General features: G+C 50.2%; 1 protein-coding gene across 1 annotated transcript in view; it reads left to right on the forward strand.

Annotated features, from left to right (window-relative positions):
• PLXNA2 (plexin A2) overlaps positions 1-23,106 on the forward strand; it is a 221,125-nt gene that overhangs the window by 74,688 nt on the left and 123,331 nt on the right. Inside the window, 1 exon segment of the mRNA XM_032634123.1 lies at positions 22,068-22,202. Coding sequence (XP_032490014.1) covers positions 22,068-22,202 — 135 coding nt within the window.

Raw genomic sequence — 23,106 nt, forward strand, 5'->3', positions numbered from 1 at the left:
CACAGCAAAAATAAATTAATTAATTAATAAACTCCTACCCCCAACATCTTCTTAAAAAAAAAAAAAAGCACTCTGTGTCTGAGAGATCCTGGTGATCTGACCTTGGACAAATAACAAAAAAAATAAAAATAAATAAAATTGGGATAATAATTCTCACCTGGCAGGCCTGTTGCGAGGCTGCCGTGAGACACTGTATATGGAAATACTTCATACATAAGCAATAAAAACATTCTGTACATGTAGGGTATTATTATGCTCTCCCATCCAGGACTGGGCTCCTTCTCCTGGGTAAGAGAACGTGCACTACACAATGAATCAGAGCCTGGGCACCCATCACCTCGAGCAGAGAGGGCCAGGCGACTGCAATAAACCCACCAATACCTGGCTGCCCAAAGGAATCCCTCCATCTCCATGCCCCTTTGTAAATTCAAACTGGAGGCAAAAGAGAGGCTGAGGTCCAGCACGTTTGGTTCCATTCCTGACTTCCTGTCCCCGAGACCTCTCATGACTGTAATTCCCATGGCTGGCCCCCACCTAAGCCTCTTTGCTAACAGAGTATTTTTAACCTGCCACCTCCTTCCGCTTTGCCGATCTGCAGACAAGGGTCCCAGCGAGATAACAGAATCCATTAGTGCCGCTAGCGTCAGGCAGTGCCTGCTAAGTATGTCCTGAGGAGCGGCCTCCCCGGCCACCCCTGCCAGATGATGGACACTCTGAGGGCGAGGCAGGCTGGCTCTGGGCCCAGGCGAAGGAAGCTCCAGCGGGGCCCCAGAAGGAGTTTGTGTTCCCCCTTCTTAGGAGTTTTCAGGGATGGTCCCTTTCCATGTGTATACAGGAGCCAAATTATCCCACTTCTAAGAGTGGATCAGATGCCCTTGTCTTCCCTTTCCTCTCAAAATCCCATAGGGATTTGGGAAGAAAGCATTTCTTAGAAGATGTCTGGGACTGGCCCTCAAAGGAAGGCACCACCGAGGGGTAACTGGTGTTAAAGCCCTGGGACGGAGGCGGGGGAGGAAGAGGCACTTACTCCTTACCTTTGGTTGGGGCAGGGGAACGAGGAACTAACTCCAGAGTCCGGAAAAGGATGCAGGGGAAGGGAGGGCAGAACTCTTGACTCTTCCCTCGACCCTTCTCAGGTAGAAGTTGGTAGTGATGGAGCAGAGGAGTTTGGGGGAGCGCAGAAGGGGCAGAGGTGGATTGGCCGGGAGGGGCTGTCCGGGGAAGGGAAGAGCTCTTCAGTGGGGCTGAAGGTGTCCCCTAGCCAACTCCTCTCTAACCATTCACACACACACACACAGCCCCTCCTGCTAAGGCCAGTTTCCATGCTAAACTGTTCATTACGGCCACCCGGCAACACTGTATGGAGGTGTCAGAACCCATCCGTGCAGGGAGAGTGGACAGGTGAACACATGAATACATCCCCCGCCCTGCGCTCTGCGGGAGGCTCAGACCCTGGGGAAATGGTGATGAGAGGCCGTGCGCGCGACGCTGATATCCAAGGGTGGGAGAAGGGCATCCAGCCCAGAGGCAAAACTCGATTCACTGAGCTAGTATTTACTGAGCATCGCCAGTCGTGGTACTGTGTTTGGCACAGGACTGAACAAAGCACAGTCGATGGGGAAAAGGATACCAGCAAGTAACTGCAGGAGTTACTGCTTGTTACGGTGGTGGTGACCCGTGTTAAAGGGATGTATGAGGTCCCATAAGCAGGTGAGAACCTGTAACTAGCGAACCAGGGCCATTGGGAGTAGGGGTGGGGATCAGAAGAGGCTTCCCTGGGGCAGCAAGATGTAAGCTGAACTGGTAATGCTTCATCAGCCTCTCTGCTTCAGCCCTGGGCGCAGTTCAGAGCCGCCCCCCACCGCCGTCCACATTCCTCACCAGCCATTCCAGGCATAGGCGTGCTCTCTGTGCTGCCCACATTCGTTTAGTCCACCTGCTTTCTCCAGGTGCCCCTCCTGCCCTCCTCTCCCCCTTCCTACCCCAGCCCAGCTGAGGCTTTTCTATCTACTCTTGAAGTTGTTCTGGTTCCTGGACCCCCTCCTTTAAGTTAGTGGCCACATTCTTTCACCCTTTTCACAGTTCCCCACAGCTTTTAGGATGTAGCTTAGACACCTGAGTAAGATCCTGACATCTGGCCACCAGGAACACTTTATCTCTACGCACATCCCTTCCCCACCTCTGTCACACTCACACCCCTTGGTTCTAGTTTTGCCAGTCCCCTTGCTCTTTCCTCAGTGCCCTTCTTGGTCCACAATTCAGATTTCACCTCTGTGAAGCCTTCGCGGATTTTCCCATTCAGTCGAGTCCTTGCTATTGGTGACAACACTTAGCAAAGGCAGCTTTCTAGGTGAGTTATTTATATTCCTTTCTCTGAGGCAGTGTGCACGGTGACAGGTGTCACAGACTTTGGGATGGGACTATCTGGGTTCAGAATGTGGTCTGTCCACTTGCTGGTGTGACTTTGGCCAAGTAACTTAACCTCTCTGTGCCTTATTTTTCTCATCAGCAATACGGGTGAATAGTGGTACCTGTCTCACTGGGGTTGTTGTGGGCATTTAATCGTTGTCACGGGTAAAGCACACAGAAAGAGGCCTGCCTGCTGTTATTTTCATTTCCTCTGTTATCGTTATCTGCCCTTCTCACCTGACCGTGAATTCCTGGCGGTCAAGAAGCACACAGAATTCATCTTTGTATTCCTCCAAAGAGATTCTGCTTCTCCCATAGTCTCTTGTAACTTCTCATAGAAAGAAACACAAAAGGCTCAAGCCAGAAAGGACTGCAGAGGTCATTTGGAGTAAATGCTAGTTTTTCTTACCAATAAACTGAGGCCCAGACGAACTGAAGGACCTGCTCAAATCATACCGCCAGTCCCCAGCATCCGAAGGAACCTAGCAGTCAGGAGTGTGAGATCCGGGTCTAACTCAGGCTTTCCTGCGCCAACACAAATGCTATTTCTATCCCCTCTTTGGAGAACAGATGGTCAGTGTCATCTCCAGCCTACTCTTGGCATATCACTGAGCCACCCTTTCAGATGGCCCCTCAGCCTTGTACCCTCCCCACTAATGGATCTCTGTTGTCCTAAGCCCTTTGGCCCTGCCTAATGAGGCAGGGTTTCCTACTTTCCAGTCAGGGTGCTGCGTGTGCTTTAAATAGGGAGCGGCGAGGCAGGTTGGGGCTTGGCCTTAATGGAGACTCCAGGGGTGGAGAGGAGAGGAGCGGGAGACCAGGTCAAGCGGACACAGTCCAGCCCCCAATCCCGCCCCCTGCCGGCACCCACCCTGCCAGGCACCCAGGCCGCATTCAGACTCCTCCCTTCACTGTGGATTTGATACAATCTGGAAAACGCATTAAACATTACACAGAGTAGTTGACGCGTAATTAATAAAGTACAGATTTTGGCTGGAAGCCTCAACCTAAAATAGCACCATGGCTGTGGGGTGAGCAAGGGCAAGGGAGGGAGGCCCAGAAGATGGCATGTGATGAGAACCAAAGCCATTGTCTCTGCAAATAACGGGGTCACTTCTCTCTGAAATTAAGGAGGGAGGAGAGAGAGAACAATTGTAATATTTCTATTAAGAAGGGTGAGACTGGACCTTGGGCAGGCAAAATGTCTTGCCCGGGGATACTTGTGTGTCTCCCAGGATAGAGCCAGGGACCTGAGTGTGGGCCAGCGCCTTGGTAAAAGACCACCTTTTGTGTATCACTGAACCACTCTCATGAGGTTGCACATTCCAGGGCTGTTTTTAATTTGAGAGATGTTTTAATGGCATTTTGAGACAGTCTGTTCCCTCGCCAGTTCTCCAGAGAGGCTGGAGGGAGCTTCGTGTCTTCTTTGAAGAAGCAAAAAAAAAAAAAGGCCTTTTCTTCTGCCAGCATGTTCAGAGAGCCCTTTGCTGCAGTTAACCAGCCTTGTGGTGTGAGGGGAGAGGTGAGGAAGGGGCTTGAGGAAGTGGGGGGAAAGGGGAGAAAAGGCTTCTGTGATTAATTCAAATGCCTGGCCTCCGGGGCTTTCTCTGCTGAAGCTGGAGCCCTGCTGCTTTCTGCCAGCGGATCCCAAACTGGGTTTCAGAAGCAAAATGCAAATTTCAACCCAACTAATCAACCCTGACAGGGTAGCATCACCTCGAGCCTGCCAGTCATTAACAGACGACCCAAGGCAGACCTGAGAAATGAAGAGTGCCAGTCCCAGATGGAGGAGGTCACGATGGAAGGTTCCGGAAACTTCAAAATGATATCACCATAGAGCAGAACCTTGACACCAAAAGGGAAACTGAGGCAGGCAGGAAGTCCCAATGTGATCCCCTCATGCCACTTATAATATTTCCTTCCTCTCTCTGCAAGACAGAAATGAACTTGATCTTCTTGTTCAATCAGCAGTGGGTGGGTGAGGATGTGTGAAAGTCTATTATATTAGGAGACCCTATGGGCCCTCTATGAGAATAATTAATCTATTAGTTACGTGACATAAAGAAAACAGCAGCTTCTATGGCACGATCTCTGTCGCATTCGTTTCTCTATCCCCGAAGCATAAGCACTACCCTTGGCATCTAGAAGGTCTTCAGAAATGTCTGTGGTCCAATCTTTGCTCCAGACCTCCCAGAACCTCAGTATATTCGTCTACAGGATGGAGATAAAGAGAGCTTCGCTTTCCTCCAGGCTGTTGAGTGGGTTGAATGTGGAGCTGTTGTTGGTCAACCGCACGGTGATGCTCTGACTGCCTCGCTCTGCCTGGCTCTGGCTCCTCCGCTCTTCTCTCCTGTGCCTGGGTCGCAGCCAGCTAGACAGAGCTGGCAGTCAGAGAGACACAAGGAGCTTCTGCCCTCTACCCCCCGGCTCCCCATGCAGCTACCTTGTTCTCGAATATCTAGAATTTGAACCCAGAACCTTGTACAGCTACTTCTTCCCAGGGGGAAATAGGTCAGAGATCCAGAGCTGGGGACCGGCCACCAGCCAAATTCCCAGCTCTAACCCTTTCTACTTCTAGGGGGTTTGTTCTAAGGAAGGAGAGAAGGGGCCGAGAAGGAAAGTGCTGTCTCTGGTGCCGAGAGAGGGTGGCGGGGAGGCTGTGGGGAGAGGCAGGTTGGGTTTCACTGGCATTCCAGAGCAGGCTTTTGCTGTGTAGCTGAATCAGAGCTGAGGGAGCCACGGAGACCAGAGGAGCCTCAGAGCCGACTGTGGGCAAACCTGATAGCCCATCTGGAATCCATCCACGGCCTGCCTGCCCTCCCTCCCTCCCTCCCTCCCCCACGCCCTGAGCTCATTGAAGGAGCCACCATGGGGAAGCAGGGCCGGACGCCTTAACCAGCAGGCTGGGCAGATCCCCCAGGTGCCAGCCCACAGGCCTGTGCTGCTCCTCCCAGCTCAGAAAGCACAGGTCCCCCCCTGCACCAGCCCCCAGCCCCCAGTTCATGCCCCTTCCTCTGAACCAGAGTGAGCGAACCTCAAAGCTCCCAGTAGCGCAGAGGAAAGAAGGCGCCTCAGCATTTGGACCATACCGAGGTCGTTCCAGGGACCTGAGAGTGCCAGCCCCATTCCACATCAGGAAGACGTCCAGATGAGCATCCAGGTAGCACTGGGCTTTCAGAATCCTCCCAGCCCTTGGCTGTCAGAGTCCTGAATCTCCTTGGATGTCTGGTGTCCCAAATCTCTCATCACTCCAATATTCTACATGCCCAAACTCTCCCAATGGAGGGATCCCAGAGTTGGAAGACATGGCATTAAGCACAGAGCAGGGACAACCGGCTGCCTGCAGCCTCACACTTTATCCTCAGCTCTGCTGTGGTGGTTCACTCTTGACCTTGAGGGAGTCATTTGCTTTCTGAGGGACTCAGTTTCCTCTTCTCTAATAGGACACCGACCCCTGCAGGATGGTCATGATATCATAGAGGAAAATTTGGATGACAGAAACCAAAAACAAAATGTCATCGACCAAGCACAGTCTCTGCAGAGCAGATGAGAATACAATGGCAGTTTCAGCCTCAGCTGGGAGACTCTGACCCGCAGGGCCCCTGTCCTCTGCCTCTCTGAGGCGGCCTCCCAAAGCCTGTAGAAGGGAGATTTATTCCTCCATTTTCCTGGCATCTTCCCTACCCCCTGGGTCAGTGGGAGTCATGGCAGCCTTGTCACCCACCACATTTGATTAACCTTTGATCACACCCGTCCAGCATGTGGGGATGGACACCTGTGGGGCTCTCTCTTCTCTCTCATGCAGAGACACACACTCCTCTCCATGAGCAGGAAGGAATGCCCCCCACCCCCGGAGTACCCTCTGCCTGGTGGGCTAGAAACAGAGCCCACCATAGGGAGGATCCTGCAAGCTGAGGAAAGCTATCCATTTGCTGGAGAACCTAACGGGGTCAGAGGCAGCTCAGACCACCTGGAGGCAACCAGGCCCTTTGCCCACCACGAACCTCTTTTCACAACAAACTTTGAGAACAGCCTGTTTTCCCATTTCAGCTTCCTGCATAGTGTTTGCCTAATCCGTCTGTCCAAAATCCCTCTCCAAACACGAGGTTTCCTGCTCAGCACTGGCAATCAGAGAGCTAATTATCTGGGATTAGAAATGGGGGGGGGCTCCCATTTAATTACAGGAAAAAATTAGACCAACTGATGTGGGCAAAGCTACTGGGATTAGAATTGAAGTCCAGGTTTGAAGGCAGGTCAGTCTGGAAGGTGGGAGCACCCCGTGCTCCATCCCAGGGTCTTCTGCTCTTGGCTGTCTCTGGAGTCCATGAGATGAGGGTAGAAGGAGGGCTCCAAGAGATTCTCCCTTGGGGGTTGGGGAGAGAGGTGCGTATGTGTGTTAGAGAGAGACGGAGAGAGGCAGAGAGACAGCAAAGAAAGACAAAGAGAGGTAGTAGACATGGAGAGAAACTGGAATTGACAGGAGAAACACAAGAGAGGGAGAAAGAGATGGGCAAGTGGGAGGTGAACAGCAGGCATTTTGGGGACCAGCATTCTGTCCCACAATTGCTGTGGGCTAGCATTTCTGTCATGTTCCCTTTCAAGGGGGAAAGAACTGAAAGGCCGCAGAGGCAGGCCTCCCTCCTGCCTTCCTTCTTTCCGTCTTCCCACTCCTTCTTCCAGTGCCCGGCACGCTGGCCCAGTATTGCCACACACAGCACAGGTGACAAGTGTAGGGGGACAAGGGTGGGGCAGGGAGCATGGACTCCGTTGGGCTCCTAGTGATCTTGAGTCTCTTCTGTGGCCTGAAGATGGGGCTTCCTGCCAGTCCTTGCTTTCTTCTCCTAGGAGAAGAACCTCCTGGCTCAGAGAAGCATTCACTCATTAATTCATTCATTCTTCCGTTTTACAAATAGTTAGGGAGCGGTATTATGGGCCAGATGCACAGCGATCTGTGGGTTTTCATTAGCCCAGAAGAATGCAAATTGACCTCTGGCTCTAAGTTGTGAGTGATAATCTCCTCATTTCTTCCCCCTCTTCCAAGACCTCACATACACTTAAACCATCCTGGGAATAGTCCAGAAACACACCCTGGCCAGCTCCTGCCCACAGAGGCAAAAGATATGAGCACACAGTGCAAAGACCTGACAATACGTCAAGGGAACAGACAACAGAATGCAGATGTGTGCAGTACAGAGTATATGACTGCATGAGCATAACTTCTTTCCAAATAAGGAATTAGGTGACTTATAAAAGATTTGTCAAACGTATGTAGTGAAAACCAGTATGGAACTAGGAAGTTCAAGCCATAAGAGGGGAGCGGAAATAAATATGCTAAGAATAAAGCCAATATGGGCACCAGCACCCAGCCTCAAATTTGGCCTGAGTATCCTGGCAGCCGAATCAAAAAGGGAAATGAGATGAACTAGAATTCTTAGTCTGCAATAGAAGTATACCTCTTTTTTCAGGAGAGACAATTCCTGGACATTACATAAGTGACTTAATCATGTGAGTACTTGTACAGAAACCAGGACAAAATTTGACATCAAAATCAGAAGCCTCTTTTATATGCTAATTTCTTATATAAACTTCCACTAAAGTGCCAAGGCCGTGACATCCATGTAACAATTATCATTCAATGAATTATTCTCATGGAGTAACCAACAATAAAAAGCAAGTAGATAAGGCCATTGAGGAAAGTGAAACTTGCTGGTTAAGCGTTTGTGGCTTTCTGGAGCTCTAACTTGATTCAAGGATAGAATGCAATTTTTAAAGCAACCCCTTTGTGCTTTAAGTTGAATAAAATGAACTATATAGATTCAGCTTCTACATCTGGGAATTTATAATTTTTGTGGACACTTCTCTAGAGGCTCAGATAGCAGAATAAGAAAGAGCCTTAAAATGGTAGACGGTAAGATGTTAACGTCATACACAAGGCAAAGGTGAACGCATTTTGGGCAGGCATGCGGCTTAATAAGATTGTAGAATCAAACTGACCCAGGTTCCAAAACCTCTGTCTACCACTTACTGGCTATGTGACCTAAGGCAAGTTACCTGACCTCTCTGAGCCCCAGTTTCTTCATCAGTGAAACGGGTTTGGGGGACTAATGTAGATATTTTGTGTAAGGTGCCTGGTGCCCCATCCAACCTGTAGCATGTGCCCAATTAGTGGCAGCTACACTCCATTCCAGGGTTACTGAAGAAGGTGGCATTCCTAGCGTGGGGAGAGGAGCCATGAGCAAGGGAGGAGACTCAGGAGTTCTCTGGTCCTTGCCAGGGTTGCTGGGGACCCGTCGCCCCTTCTGAGAAATCCCCTCAAAGCCATCAGCTTCCTAATGGTTGGGACTGTCCAGAGCAGTTCTGCAGATGCTCCAACCTAAGCTGTCTCCCAGGAAGCCCCAGAATTCTCTCCTTCTCTGCTCTGTTTCTGTCACAACTTGACTGGGAAACCCGTGACCCTCCTTTCCCTCGCCTGTTTTCGTTCCTCTTCAGAAATGCCCAGGACTTGGCCTTTCAGCAAAGGAAGGCCCAGCTCTCCTTGTAAGGAAGGCCCATCCTTCCCCGTCCAGCCCCGTGGTCTCCCCGTAGCTCAGCCCTCAGGGGCCCCTCCTCTGCTCGTCACGGGAGGTTCAGGTGTCAGGTAGGGTGAGGGGCACCACCTCCTGCTTCTCCTTGAAGCATCCTTGTCTAGATTGGATGCCAGCCAGTCCCAGGCAGCCTCTAAGTGACAGCAAAGGGGGTGGGGGGTCGGATGGGAAGCCATATGATGCTCCCCCGCCCACCCCGACCACACCTTCCTGACAGCTGGGCACCCAGAGCTCCCCTGAGCCACAGAGCTGGGCAGGAAGAGAGAGGCAGATCCAGCGCATGGTGGTGTTGAGCCAGGGGCCAGGCACACACCGGGCTGCTCCTTCGGACACATCCCTTTTGCCCAGCCTCTCTCCCTCTGCTTTTTTTTTTTTTTTTTTTTTTTTGCAGTTTCTCTGGTACTTTCCAGCTCACTGCCAAATTGTCAAAAGCTATGAGAGGCAAAGTGCTGTTCAGTTAATGATTCCAGTCCCTGGAGAGGTGGAACGCTCTTTTAAGAGAAAAAAATAGAGAGGAGTTGGGGGTGTGCGAGGGGCAGACAGGGGGATGCTTCAGTACTTTAAACAAAAGCTAAGCTGCAGCTCCTTCTAGCTCTTTTTCAGGAACAGATTAGAAGTGGGGAGGTTTGCCCTGAGCGGCCTTCTCTCTGTGGGGAAAGGCCTGGAGCCTCCCCCTCACTTTTCTCTTTTTCACAGAGTAGAAAGGGTCTGAATCAGAACGCTGCCATCCTTTCAGGCCCAGGGGCCTCCACCCTCTGTGTCCCCAGCGTAGGAGACCCCAGCAAAACCATCCCTTCGTACTCAGGGAGGCTGCCTGCAAAAGAAGCCTGCAAGCTCCCACAGTGCAAAGGTTCCTGCGTTCCTCCGCTCCCTCCACAACCCCTCCTCCTTCCCCAGCTGCTCCCTTGGAAAGGACTGAGAGTAGGGTGTGACCGATGGCCCCAGTGGACCCCTGAAGAATTCCCTCCCTGCCCAGTTTTCCTCCTCAGTCTGGTCCCACCCAAGTCTATGGATTAAGAGCAAACCAGCCCAAAATTCTTCATCTCCGTGCAGCCCTTCCCAGCATTCCAAATGCTTTCACATTCCTTATCTAATCTGTTCTCACCACAGCCTTGTCATGTAGGCTGTGCTGTTTTTTACCAGTTTTGCAGATGAAGAAAGTGAGAATTAACTCCCTTGGCTGAATGCCCTTGTGTGGCCTCCGCCCCCAGCGAGTTAAGACATCAGCCCTGACTGGACAGTCAACACCTCTCAGAAGGGAAGATTGAAGTGTGGGGCTTGAAAGATCTAGAAAGGAAACTGAAAAACCTCTGTAGAGGCTGCCCTCTTCATAGAGACGAGACCTGCGTGCCCTTTAATTTCCGTCATCTGCAAGTGTGATCTGCCTTTGGGCGGGGCAGGGGGTATTTTTTGTTATTTTGATTCATATTGTCCCTAGAGCAGTTCCCTGCCATCCTGATACCTCTCATCTGTTCACATCCTCATACAAAAATTCTATCAGCTGCGAAAATGCAGCCGCACCTTGGGTGCCATGGTGTGTGGCTGCCCAGAGCCCAAGAGTTCATAGCATCGTGGTAGTGGGATCCTCTCAGGGGTCGGGAGGATGGGCAGGGGCTTCACTTTGCTGACCCACTGGATGTTCTGCTAATGCTCACAGAAAAGACGGTACAAGGTTTGCTCCGTACAAGGCTTCCTTCCTTCACTACCCGCCCCCACTGAGCTCCTGGCACCTGCTTCACTGTTGTACCCGGGCACCAGCAGAGGCTCCGTGCTGGCACTGTGCCCAGCAGCTGTGGGGCATCAGCACAGGAGGGGGCGGGCATCGAGGAGAAGCAGGGGTCCGGCCAAAGAGAAGTTGGTGACGGGGAAGGGTCTCTGAGCAGCAATGCCAGGGCGTGCAGCTAGAGTCCATGGCAGATCGAGCAGATGAGACAATCCTTGCTCACCAGCCCTACCCCATTCCACCTTGATTAGAATGATCTGGCCCCAGAAGAATAGCAATGAATTAATTAGGGGTCTGTTGTCATGAAGCAGCTCATTATTAGAGTCCCTCTCCTGGGAGGGGAGATGGGGAAAGGTGTGAAGATGACAGCTATTCAAACAGAATCTTTTAAAGAGCTCGACCCTCCCTCAGCTGTCTGTTCTGCCCTTGGGCTCTGCCAGGAAGTCAGACACACCGAAGCCTACAGGGCTGCCCTGCACTGCACTGGCCGCCCCAGATTTCAGGGGGTGGAGGCTTTCTGGCCTCACTTCCCTTCCCTTCTCTGACCCTGTTTCTCAGACCCCAACTCTGACCCCATCTTCATGACCTTAACTCTTGCTCTCCATCTGCCTTTGAGCCAGCAGAGCTCCAGCTTAGTGGCCCTGCAGTTCTTTTCAGAGCAGCACCTTGAGTGTTTATAGTACTTTCCTCCTAAGAGCTCTTAGCAGTCCAACGAGAGCCAAAAAGATCATTCCAAGAGACACTAATGCATACAGTGTGTTTGTGCTCCAGGTTCCAGAAGATTCGGTTGCAGGGGGATGCACGGAACAAGTTTCCCTCCTCTCCCCAGTCTTTTCTAGAGAGTTGAGTTCTGACTGTCTGCCTACCAGCTCTGTGACCTTGAGGAAGTTTCCTCACCCCTCTGTGCCTCAGTTTCTCATCTATAACATGCGATAACAGGGTTCTTGTGAGAATTAAATGAGAAGAAGTGTATAAAGCCCTCGGCATGGTATCTAACAATAATAGGGGTTAAATAAATGTGGGCTCTGACTTCTGTTCCGCTCCTGCCTGGTTTCAGCAACAAGAATCCACCCATTCCATCAGCCTGTGTTATTGAGGTCCTGCTCTGTACACAGTAGTACCCAGTACAGTGAGGCATATGGAGCTGCACAAAACACTGTGTCTGTTTTCTAGGGACTTACAATCTTAGGAAAGATAACTGCACGTGTTCACAAGTAACTGTGCCAAGAGTCACACTAGATACTGTCAGAGTTCAAAGGAGGGCTCAATACAGGCTTCATGGAGGAGGTGGCATTTGGGTTGGGTTTTGAAGGATGATTAGGATCTAGGAAGTAAAATAAATTCTTAAGCAGAGGCGTAAAGATCAAGAATCTGGGGACATAATTGGAAAATGGTCAGAAGGCCGTGTTAGCTAGACCCCTGAGTGACAAATTGAGGCATGTGAACTTTTCTAAATTATCAATAGGGACAATTAAAGGTATTTTGTGTGTGTGCATGGATTCATACAATGATTTCCTTTTTTTTCCGTCTTCCAAAAGTAGTGTATGTTCATCGTAAAAAAAAAATAGACCGAGATAAGTGAGAGAGAAAATTACAAGCACCTGAAATTTAAGGATTTTGCATACAGAAAAGGCAGGATCAAATAAGTGTTTTAAGAAGATTAATCTGGCAGTGTTTGGTAGAAGAGATTAGAGCAGGAATATGCTGGAAGCAAGGAAATTTCTCAGGTTATCGCAGTAACACAGATAAGAGGCAATAAAGACTCAGACCTAGCCCGTTAGCAATGGGAAGAGAAATACAGTGACATGGATGTGCTTCTCTGTTACCACGCATTTTCTGCACCATGGTAGACACATGCCACATGCGTTTTTTTAAAATGACTTTTCCTTTTAAAATCTCAGGGAGTCTCCTGCATTCAGGCACAAGCCCAGTGTTAGATAGCCGCGCTCACAAACCTAGACCTCCCTTCGCATCCTTCCAGCCCGAAATGCCATCCTCAGCGTTAATGAAAGCACGAGATTACTGTTGCAGATTATAAAGTGCGGCGCAATTTTAGGCCATTGAAAAGAATGAGTTAATTAAAGAGGGTAATAACCCTCTCGGGCGCCCCGCCCTTTGCTCCTTTTCCAGCTGCAGGTGGCCTTCTCTGTCACACTGGAGGAGACAGCTATATGATCTATTTTGTTCCCCACGAGTTATCTCCAGGGACACCCAGCACTTTTTAGATGTAATTTTTAGTCCCAGTGCAGGCATTGTCCTCTTGTTTGACTTAGGGAAAACCGAGGCCCCAGAGGGAGGCAGAGTGAAAGAGATGAGTACAGGCTTTGCAGTCAGGCAGCTGCAGCTTGGAGCTCTGCTGGGCTCCTTCCTGTGTGACCCTGCTCTAGATAGTTTACGTTTGACGGGAAGGCCTACTGCACAGAGTTTTCAAGATTAGCCACGTTTGTATCTCCAACTCTTTGCACACTGGTTGTCATGCTCAATAGATTTTCCATGAATACGTTGAACTAATTGATAAAGGGAGATAAGCGATTCAAAGCCCTCTATATGTCCAGTTCTAGGAAGTGCTAGTTTCCTTCCCCCCGCCCCCCCCCCCGCAGCTCCCCCTGGAAATTTTCCAAGGTAGTAGTTAACCTTGGGCATATGTCAATATGCCTCGTCTTCACTGCATCCTATTCCAGAGCTCGGTGAAGGCTGCATTGCCTCCACATGGACCCTAAAGGTTGCTTCTAAATCATTCCCAGTTCAAAAAGCCTAAGAGGTTAGATTCTATCCCGATACAGCCAGGGCATCCCCAGGCTGGTAACCTGGGTGTGATACCTTGAATGGAGATTCCGCGAGTCCAACATTGCTAGAGTTTTGGGTAAACAGAGCTTCCGATTTAGCAGGAGATGCTCATTATTCTTTATGAATTCCTCCTGCTACCCCTCTGTGCTCCCCCCAACTCTGTGCACTCCCGGTGGATTATTGCTTTGCTGCTGCATGATTTGATTTCATCTGAGACTGCTTAATGCTTCTTCCATCCCTCGCCGTGTTTATCTTATTGTTTCCCAGAACAATCAAGTGTTTCCTCTGCCCCTGGCAGCTTCAGCTTGTTTCCAGAGCCTCCTGACCTGCCCAAGCAGCCTTGAAAGGTGGGGCTGATCTAGGGTCAGAGCCCTGTGCTCCAGAGCTGCCCCATGTCATTCAGCTCTATAAGCTCTACTCCCTTGTCCTGGGCCTTGGAGCTCCAAGCCCTGCCTGACAGAGCGAGAACCAAGAGATTGGATTCTGGTGCTTCTGGGACTTGATGTCACTCTCCCTTGAGTCGTAAAGGGAGAGGCCCCTGGGACAGCAGCTGGTGCCCTTGTAAAGTGCAGTTTGTCCTTCACCCCAGGAAGGTGTGAGGAGAGGCTGTTCCTCGCGGTTCTGTGGGCCGCTGGATGGTGATTGCTTGGTCGTCTACCCCTGGCTGATGAGAAGCAAAGAAGCCATGATTTAGAAGGGAATTCCACTGCAGTCAACCTCCCCGAGCTAACCCCCAAACCTTGCTCAGAGTACACGCTCAATAAATATCCACCACATCCCCGGTCCTCATAAGCCAGAATTCTTAGACTGTCCCAAGGTGCAGAAGTCCAGAGACAGGTGGTTCCTCTAGGGATCTCCTCCCTCCCTTCCAGGAGAAAGCCCACCATGGGCTGGGCTTCTAAACTCCAGGAGCCTCTAGCCCCGTGCACCCCCTCTGCTAGCTCACCCACCCCCAGCTTAATATCTAGGGCAGATTCCTGACATGCACAGAAATAGAAATAGTTGTACATGGAAATGTCAATCTCCAGTGTCAAAGCCCCTGTGATTGGCCGACAGCTCACTGGGGACCAGTGCTGGAATCATCTGCACGTGTGTGGGAGGATGTGCGTGCGCATGTACACAAAGGTGTGGGCAGCCAGAATTCTCAAAGTTTAGCACACCTTGGTGACCTCCTTCCTTCTCGCGGACAGGAGGGGTCCTTGGCTTCCCCCCTCTTCCTCATCTCTCCTGGCTCCGTGCAACCCACAGGCCAAGTTTTCCAGGCTCCTGTGTTCCTCTCCAATCATCCACGCATTTAGGGGCAGGCTCCCAGCTGTCCTCCAGGGAGCTTCGGCCCACTGGACTGTGACTCTGCATGGATAGTTAATGTTTGCACACCTTGGGGGCTGAGAGGGGACATGAGCCAGAGGCACCCTGGAAGTCACTGCTGGCTGCTTCTGTGTGTGTGTGTGTATGTGTGTGTGTGTGTGTGTGTGTGTGTGTGTGTCTATGTATGCATGCACGTGTAGTGTGTGCAGGATAGAGGGAGGAAGAATCTCAGAGACTGACTTTACCAAAGACTTCAATCTATAAACAATTCGGGTCATGAAACTCTACAAAAATAAACTTCAGCATGAATCCTCGCCCTCGCCACTCAATGCACAGCTGCAGACACACTTGCTCGTTAACTCATTCCCAAGTTCAGCCTGAGCAGCACCAGGCCTTCTTCACCTTTCCCCTCTTTAAAGGTCTCAAAGTATACACACACACACATACATATACACATACACACACGCGCGCGCACACACACACACACACACACACACACACAAACACTCATAAGCCCAGAATCCTGAAGCCAGAGATAAAATCAAATAATAAAGGCCTCCTCCAAAGGGAATTTTAGGACACACGGTGACGAGACCTGCTGAAATTGTTGTTGAGCCCTCAATGACTACATGTCAAAAACCTCATCCTCTGCAAATACTCAGGTCTGACAAACCAAGTTTCCAAGAAATCTGGGCTTGGACATAACAATAACACTTTTATATTTATATCACACTCTAAGGTTTCCAAAAAACTCACATTTCCTTCCCCTCCTACTTTTCAGTTTAGGTATCACCTCCTCCAGGAAGCCCTCCCCTCGGTCCAGGTGAGGTGCTGCCCTGTCCTCCATGCCGGCCTCCCTGGGATCCCCATGCCGGCCTCCCTGGGATCCCCATGCAAACCTCCTCTCACACGGGGTGGCCCAGGTGTATGTGACGACTGATTGGATTGTCTGCTTCCCCGTTCCTGGGGCTTCCTAAGGGGATCCTCTCTCGAAGTGTCCCCGGCTCTTAGCACAGGCCTGGCTAACGGGAGGCATGTCCTGAATGAATATCCGACAGTACCGAAATTTGCAGCCACAGAAACTATCACACAAACAAGTGAAGTGACTTGTCTGAAGTCACATAGCCGATTATTGAGAAAGCTGGGATTAGATCCCAGCCCTGCGGATGCAAGCCAGTGCCTCCCTCTGTGTGGTGATGTCTCTCAAACCAATGTATTTCCTACTGAGAGGCCCAAGAAGATTCCCAATTCTATTGCACTTCAGCAGCTCTTGCAAAAAAAAGATACTACTACTGCTACTACTAAATAATAAAGTGATGTTAGAGTGTCAAATCCCAAGTAAAAGCTCCATAATTTAGGACGAACTAGGGAAGAAATTGATGCATAAGAAGAAGAGTTTGGAGGGGCCTGCAGATAAGCTAGTTAATTGGATATGCTGATTTAAATTGGATAGTCAAATAAAGAGGCTGTCATTAATTTCTGTACAGACCTAGCTGTGATTTAAAGGAAAGCTACTACTAATAGGATTACTATTTCATTCTCATTTCAAAGAGGCCCCTCCCACCAGGAGGACCAGACAGTAAATCTCCCCTGGTTTTCACCTCACATCCTCCTGCCCCAGAGACAGCCCTGATAAACTGCCTTTTAACCTCCCAGCGGGTCCCCCCAAATTAGGCTCTGAGTTTATTGTTGCCTCTAGGAAGTAGGTGTTTGTCCCACTTTGGCCACTTCCTCTTTCTTTGGGGTCTGAAAGAGGAAGAGCAGCTAAAGAGAGGATTTGGACTCTCATCTGCCCCATCTGCTCTGTTCTCGGCTGCAGTGAACGGCTGTGTTCACACATTATTATCTCTTAGGAGAGTCACAGAGTGGCTGAGAATCAGGCTTTATGTGGGAAACCCAATACTGCCACCCTTTAGCTGTGTGATCTTGGGAAAGTCACATAACTCTCCATGCCTCCAATTTCCCATCTGTACAATGGGAATAATAACAATGTTTACCTCATGGGTTCTTGTACAGGTTAAATGAGTTCATTTTTGTTAAGTACTTTCAACAGCACCCAGCACATGGTAAAAGCAATAGAAGTGGTAGCTATTAAATTCTTTGGGCCAACAGGGCCCTTTGAAAATCCACCAGGATCATCCTCACTACCTTCAGGCAGGGCCACATTTAACCATGAAGCAAAAGAAGTCATCCCGGGGCTTCCCTGGCGGCACAGTGGTTGAGAGTCTGCCTGCCGATGCAGGGGACGTGGGTTCGTGCCCCGGGCCAGGAGGATCCCACGTGCCGCGGAGCGGCTGGGCCCGTGAGCCGTGGCCGCTGAGCCTGCGCGTCCGGAGCCTGTGCTCCGCAATGGGAGATGCCACGGCAGTGAGAGGCCTGTGTACCGCACAAAAAAAAAAAAAACAAAGAAGTCATCCCATGTTCAGAACTCTCTTGAGAAAGAAGATACAGTCTTCTGTGGTCACCCACTCCGTAGTCAGGGCTCCTCACGACAGGAATTCTTACTAGAGCTAGCCTAAATCTCCTTGTACGATGGTTTAGGCACATTTTGTCTTTTGCTTATCTTTGTAGAGACTGTCACCCTCCATTGCAGCACACTGCCCTTCTTATCCCACCTTCTGAGCTTTGTCCAAGCAAATTGATACCACTAGCTCTGCATGTCTGCTGAGGTCAAGCCCTCCCAGGAGAGGAGGAGCCCAAGTAGAAAGACGGGTTGAAGTGACTGGCTTTCCCCTGTGTGAATCACCTCCCTCCTCTGACCCTTCTCCATGCTCCTCCTCTGCCTGGTTGGATGCCTGGCTGGGGCCTGTGCAACTTGGTCTGATAGTGCCCTTCTCTTGGATTAGATTCATGGCCTATTTCAGTGTACTGTTGTCCTTGTGGTCATTGAAACCTGGCCCTGGAGACACAAGCTCAGAAGCTGAAGAGAACTCACTTTGTAGGATACCACAGAATAGACTCAATCTGCTGCAGTTTTTCTTTGTTTTTTTTTTTGGTTTTTTTGCGGTACGCGGGCCTCTCACTGTTGTGGCCTCTCCCGTTGCGGAGCACAGGCTCCGGACGCACAGGCTCAGCGGCCATGGCTCACTGGCCCAGCCGCTCCACAGCATGTGGGACCTTCCCGGACCGGGGCACGAACCCGTGTCCCATGCATTGGCAGGCGGATTCTCAACCACTGCACCACCAGGGAAGCCCTGTGTTGCATTTTAAAATCCCAATTTTGTTTGGGACTCTGTCACAGTCTCCACCACCACCCTGGCAAGGATGGAGGACAGCATTGAACCTCAAAACTTCCCATCCGAGACAGAGAAAGATGGGGACTCGTGTGCTTGAATTACAGTAGGGCCCCCCTTTGTCCCTCCTCAGTCACAGGGTGTTCTTTTCATCAGCCATGTGCTTTCCTCTGGACCACACCGGCTGGAGCTGGTGGGAGCCCCAGGTCCACCCCTGACTAGCTATGTCCATGAATGGAAGCACATGGATGAGATGGGCTCCAAAGCCCTACAGCTCTGGCAGTCTTCATAAGTCTGTGATTCTCCTGTGATAGAGCCTGAGAAGATTGCTCCTTCGTGTTATTCAGAGAGGAAAACTGAGCCTTGGGGAGATGAGGTAGCTGACGTAAAAGTGTACCATTAGGCAGAAATCAAGCCCAGACAAGAACACAGTCAGAGCAGAAACCCAGGAACCCTGAGTCCCACTTTGGTGTGTTGCCTGGAGGGAGCAAAGGGAATTAGGGAAGGGAAAGACCTCTGCCGTCCAGTTGGCCTCCCCTGGCTTCTGCCTGCCAGCCCTGCCACCACCTCATTCCCTTTGACCCCCAGCCTCCTGGCCCCCTTCTCTATCTTCTCTGTCCTCCTGTTGGTATCTTGGAGAGCTGCACCAGCTCAAGGCAGATAGCATGGGATGAGGGAGTAAGTAGGGGTGCACAGACTTCTTAGGCAATACCGCTCTTCATTCCAGGGATTTAGACTGAATGAAATAGGATAGCTTAGTTCAGGTTCAGTACCAAGAACATTTTCTGTTCTGGTTTAGTTTCAGCTCTGGTGTCTGAGAGTTATATAGGTTTGATTCTGGCTTCAACTGCTTTATTGAAAGATTGGGATTGTAGACAGAAAAAAAAAAAAACTGTTTAGGTCTCTTATTCAGAAAAAGTTAATGGCTGGGATTAGTCCTAACTGTGATGCAGCAGAGTATGTGATGATAAATCATCTTTGGTTCAATTCAGCTCCAACCTTGCCATGGGTACCATCTAGTCCTGGGGACCACAAAGGGCCAGACATGGCTTTCCTCCTTCTGACTTTGTGTGCCCAGGCTCTTGGGGACGAGGCTGCTTCACCTGGCAGAGGGTTAACCGGCCTCCCCAGGTGGGGAGATCCTGGGCTGGCCCTGGCGTGGGAGGATGGTTCCTCAGTTCCTGGGGCTGAGCCAGTGCCCAGAGGAGACTGAAACATCCCTGGAGAGGAGCAGCTGTCACACGAAGGGTGGTGAGAAGCACTGGGACATTTCCCATTTGGAGGACAAAGCAATGCTTGAACTCTCCCATTTTATGGAGAGGGAATATTGAGGTTAAGCCAACAAGAAATCATGACTATCACATCTCCCCCTACCTCCTGCAATAGCCCGAGAACTTTTGTGATTAAAAGCTACTATATTTCTAGAAGGATCTCATGGAAATTTCGGATTTGTCCATCTGAGAGAGAATGCTGCTCTGAAGGTTAAGGGGAACTACTTTAATTGTGGGGCATTTTCCCAGACTGAGGCCCTTCTTCTTCCCTCTGCTTGAATCCATCATGAGATTTGCTCCAGGGTGGAAGGCAGTAGCCTCAGCCCCACACCATCATTCCTGACCCCAGAGTCTTCCTCTGCCCTATGAGAATGAATTAAATGACCCCCTGACCCCTCCCCTGGAAGGAGGCGCTTTAGTGACAGTTGCCAAGGCAACCGCTTGGAACAGCAGGAAGCCACTAAAAAGGCAGAAAAAAGGTTGAAAGAGGAGCTTAGGAGAGAAGGACAGTCCAACCCACAGTGGGGAGTTACTGGGGTAGGAATGGCTGAGGGCAGAGTTTCTTCGGTTCCACTGAGGTCACCTCCTCATCTTTAAGCCCAGAGCTCTCCAAGTCACCCATCAAAGCAGACAAGGAGAACCTGGTACCTCTGACTCTTAGCCCTGCTCCATTGTTCCCACTCCTGGGGTCTAGGCCCAGGGCCTCAGGCAGGAAAGTGCTGTTTCTGCCACTAGGAACTCCAGAACCACTGTGCCCCATCCCACAATGGGCTCGTGGTCTGCTTCTCACTCACTCCAATCCAGCCCAACTCTGGGCACAGATCACACCCTGGCTCAGGCCCCTCAAGTACACAGATTCTCAGGAGGGTAGAAAAAATTGAATAGAAGCATTGGTCCTACCCTCCCAACTCTGCAAGAAATAATGCTCTTGATCCTCTCTACTCAGCCAATAAAAACTGAACATGTATCCATTCATCCATCCTTGCGTGTTTATTGTGGTGTCAGGCACCAAGCTTAGCCCTTGCAATGAATAAGTCATGGTCCTTGCTCTCAGGAGCTCTCGGTGGGGTGGGAGAAATGGGCAGAGGGAAGAAGATGGTTAGAAGTCCAAGAGAGAAATCAAAGGGAATAGGAGGGAAAGACTTCAGCTTAAAATTGTCCACAGAAAATTGTCTTTTGACCTCACTTTGATTTAGCACTAAAGAGCCCACGATACTTTATCAGTTGGTTCATAGTTCATGTCCTTTCAACAAGCATTTCTCAAGCATTCCCTTTTATCCATCACCAGCTGTGTTCCCAGCTCCATTCTAGTCCTCAGAGGCTCGTCCTCAGAGAAATAGAAAGCCTTCCTGCCTTCAAAATGTTGGCAGACTTACGCACATGCGAGACAATTAGAGAACAATTTAAGTAGGTAGTCAATACACGTTAGCTAGTGCGTATACGCTGAACAAGTCAATTGATTATAATCCCAGGACAAAATGTCTGGTGGATAAAAAGCCATCAGGGTGAGGAGCAATTAGTGTGGTGGAGAGACTGGGGAGGGCTTCATGGGGAAAGTGAGCTTGAGCTAGAGGGGGTTTAGTTGGACGGAGGACAAAGAAACAAGCCAGGGTTGGCAATATTGGTCAAGAGTCAGCTGCTGTGTTGGGAACAGGAAACCTAGTGGTGAGAGCACATTCAAATTATGGACTCCCTGCCATCAGCATTTTGTCCTTAGGGACCTCTCTCCGCTGAATTTCCAAATTCTGTGTAGAGCTTAGACTAGAGGAACACTTCTCAAACCCCCAGACTAGCCACATCTACATCAGCTGGGAATTTGTTAGAGATGAAAATTCTCAGGCCTCATTCCCACTGAATCAGAAACCTGGTGTGGGCCCAGGGGTGCATTTTCCCAATCCCTCCAGGTGGTTCTCAGGGCATGCTGGTTTGAAAACCACTGGGCTACAATCAGTGCTTTTAGACCCTGGCCACTCACTAGATTCACCTGGGAAGCTTTGAAACCCAACGAAGATGCCAGGGCCCCAAGCACAGAGGTTCTGATGAATGGATCCAGCCATATATTCTTTTAAACTCCCCAGATCATTCTAATGTATATCCAGGGCTGAGAGGCACCAGACTAAATGACCTCCAAGTCCTTTCTGACTTCTTATCCTGGGACGGGCTCCGAGGCTGATTCTCAGATTTTTGTTCTCAGGGATTCCCGGCTCACCAAAATCTCCTGGTGGATTTGCACACATTCAGGGGATATATTTGGGGTCAGAAAGACCTTTCTGAGATCCTAAAATCTTGAATCTCTTGATGACCAGCTGTCTGATGGTTTGTATGCTGGTCCCACCATCCTCTCTTACTTGCCCGAGGCAAAAACACTCGGTGCAGGTGTTGATTCTCCTACCCCAAACACAAATAAGTGCACACTTCCACACACCCTCATCATGCACTGCTATAAATATATGTACACACAAACAAGAATAACTGTATAGGGACATTCAGATCACACCTAAAAATATATACGTGCACACAAATAAACTCACCATCAGAAGTCCCAGACCAGCACACTCAGACTGCTTGGAAAAGGATTCCTCTTGGTGGAAGTTGGGCTGTTGGAATTAAGAAGCACCTCTGTCTTCCCTGTAACCTAACCTGCTTCAGGGTAGCGCTTGGGGGGCAGGATGTTGGGATTATCTTCTATAAACTACCTGCAGGTAAACCCACAGGGGACCACTGAGTACAGATGCCCTTTTTTCTTTTGCAGATTCGAGCCGATGGTCCCCCCCATGGTGGGGTCCAATATGAGATGGTCTCCGTGCTCAAAGATGGGAGCCCCATCCTCCGGGACATGGCCTTCTCCATTGATCAGCGCTACCTATACATTATGTCTGAGAGACAAGTAAGTGCTGACACACATCCCTCCTTTCCAGAGCCCAGGAGGAGCAGATAACCAGTGACCTTTGTTCAGAAGCTATTCCATCAAACAAGAGAGACCCCTGGGCCTGCTGCTCAGGGGTCCTAGGAAGCTTTTGCAGGGAGTCAGAGAGAAGAAGCAGTTGGGGCCAGCCACTTCCTGGAGCCTCTCTTTAGGCCGCAGACCCTGTCTCAGCATGTGATGAACAGCCCCACAAGAACGGGCCAGACTGCATGAAGCAGCTTGGTGTGATTAGGAGGTAGATTTACTGCTCCCGAGCCGACAGTCTGCTGCTCCAGGGAGCCAAAGAGGTGTAAATAATCCAGGCCTCCAGGCTGGGAGAGATGGACCCAAGATAGGTCCCCAGAAGGAGATAAAAATCTTGGGCTGAGTCTTAGACTGATGCAGGGTAGAAGCTGGCCAGCTCTGGGAAGCTGCAGCTCTTTCTGCAGAGATGGGAAGGCCTGAGAAATAGAATTCTGTCCTTTTCTGGGTAACACCTGAGTGGATTCCACACTCTCTTGGATGAAATGTTATTCCTTTGGATTATATTTGACCCGAATATGTGAGAGCAGAGAGAAGGCAAATGCAAGGAGAGCCATGGTGAAGGACAAGAGAAGGACAGGGGATCCCCCAAATCAGTGGAGGTGCAGGAAGCAAAGCTTAGACCTTAGGAAAGGCTGGCACCTTCCATTCATTCAGTCAGCAGGTCAACAGTCAGCAGGACTGGTGATCTTGACATTGACCTGAACATGGTAAGTAAGATAAAGGCCAAAGAAAAAGGGGAAGGACTGTGAATCTGTTTTGGTGCTGGGGACACTGACTTAGAGGCTAGACAAGGACGTGGCGCTGGAGGACCAGTGAGCTTTCTCAGGGTACCTCCCCACTC

Source organism: Phocoena sinus, chromosome 1 (genome assembly GCF_008692025.1).
Source record: "Phocoena sinus isolate mPhoSin1 chromosome 1, mPhoSin1.pri, whole genome shotgun sequence".
NCBI classification, from domain to species: domain Eukaryota; kingdom Metazoa; phylum Chordata; class Mammalia; order Artiodactyla; family Phocoenidae; genus Phocoena; species Phocoena sinus.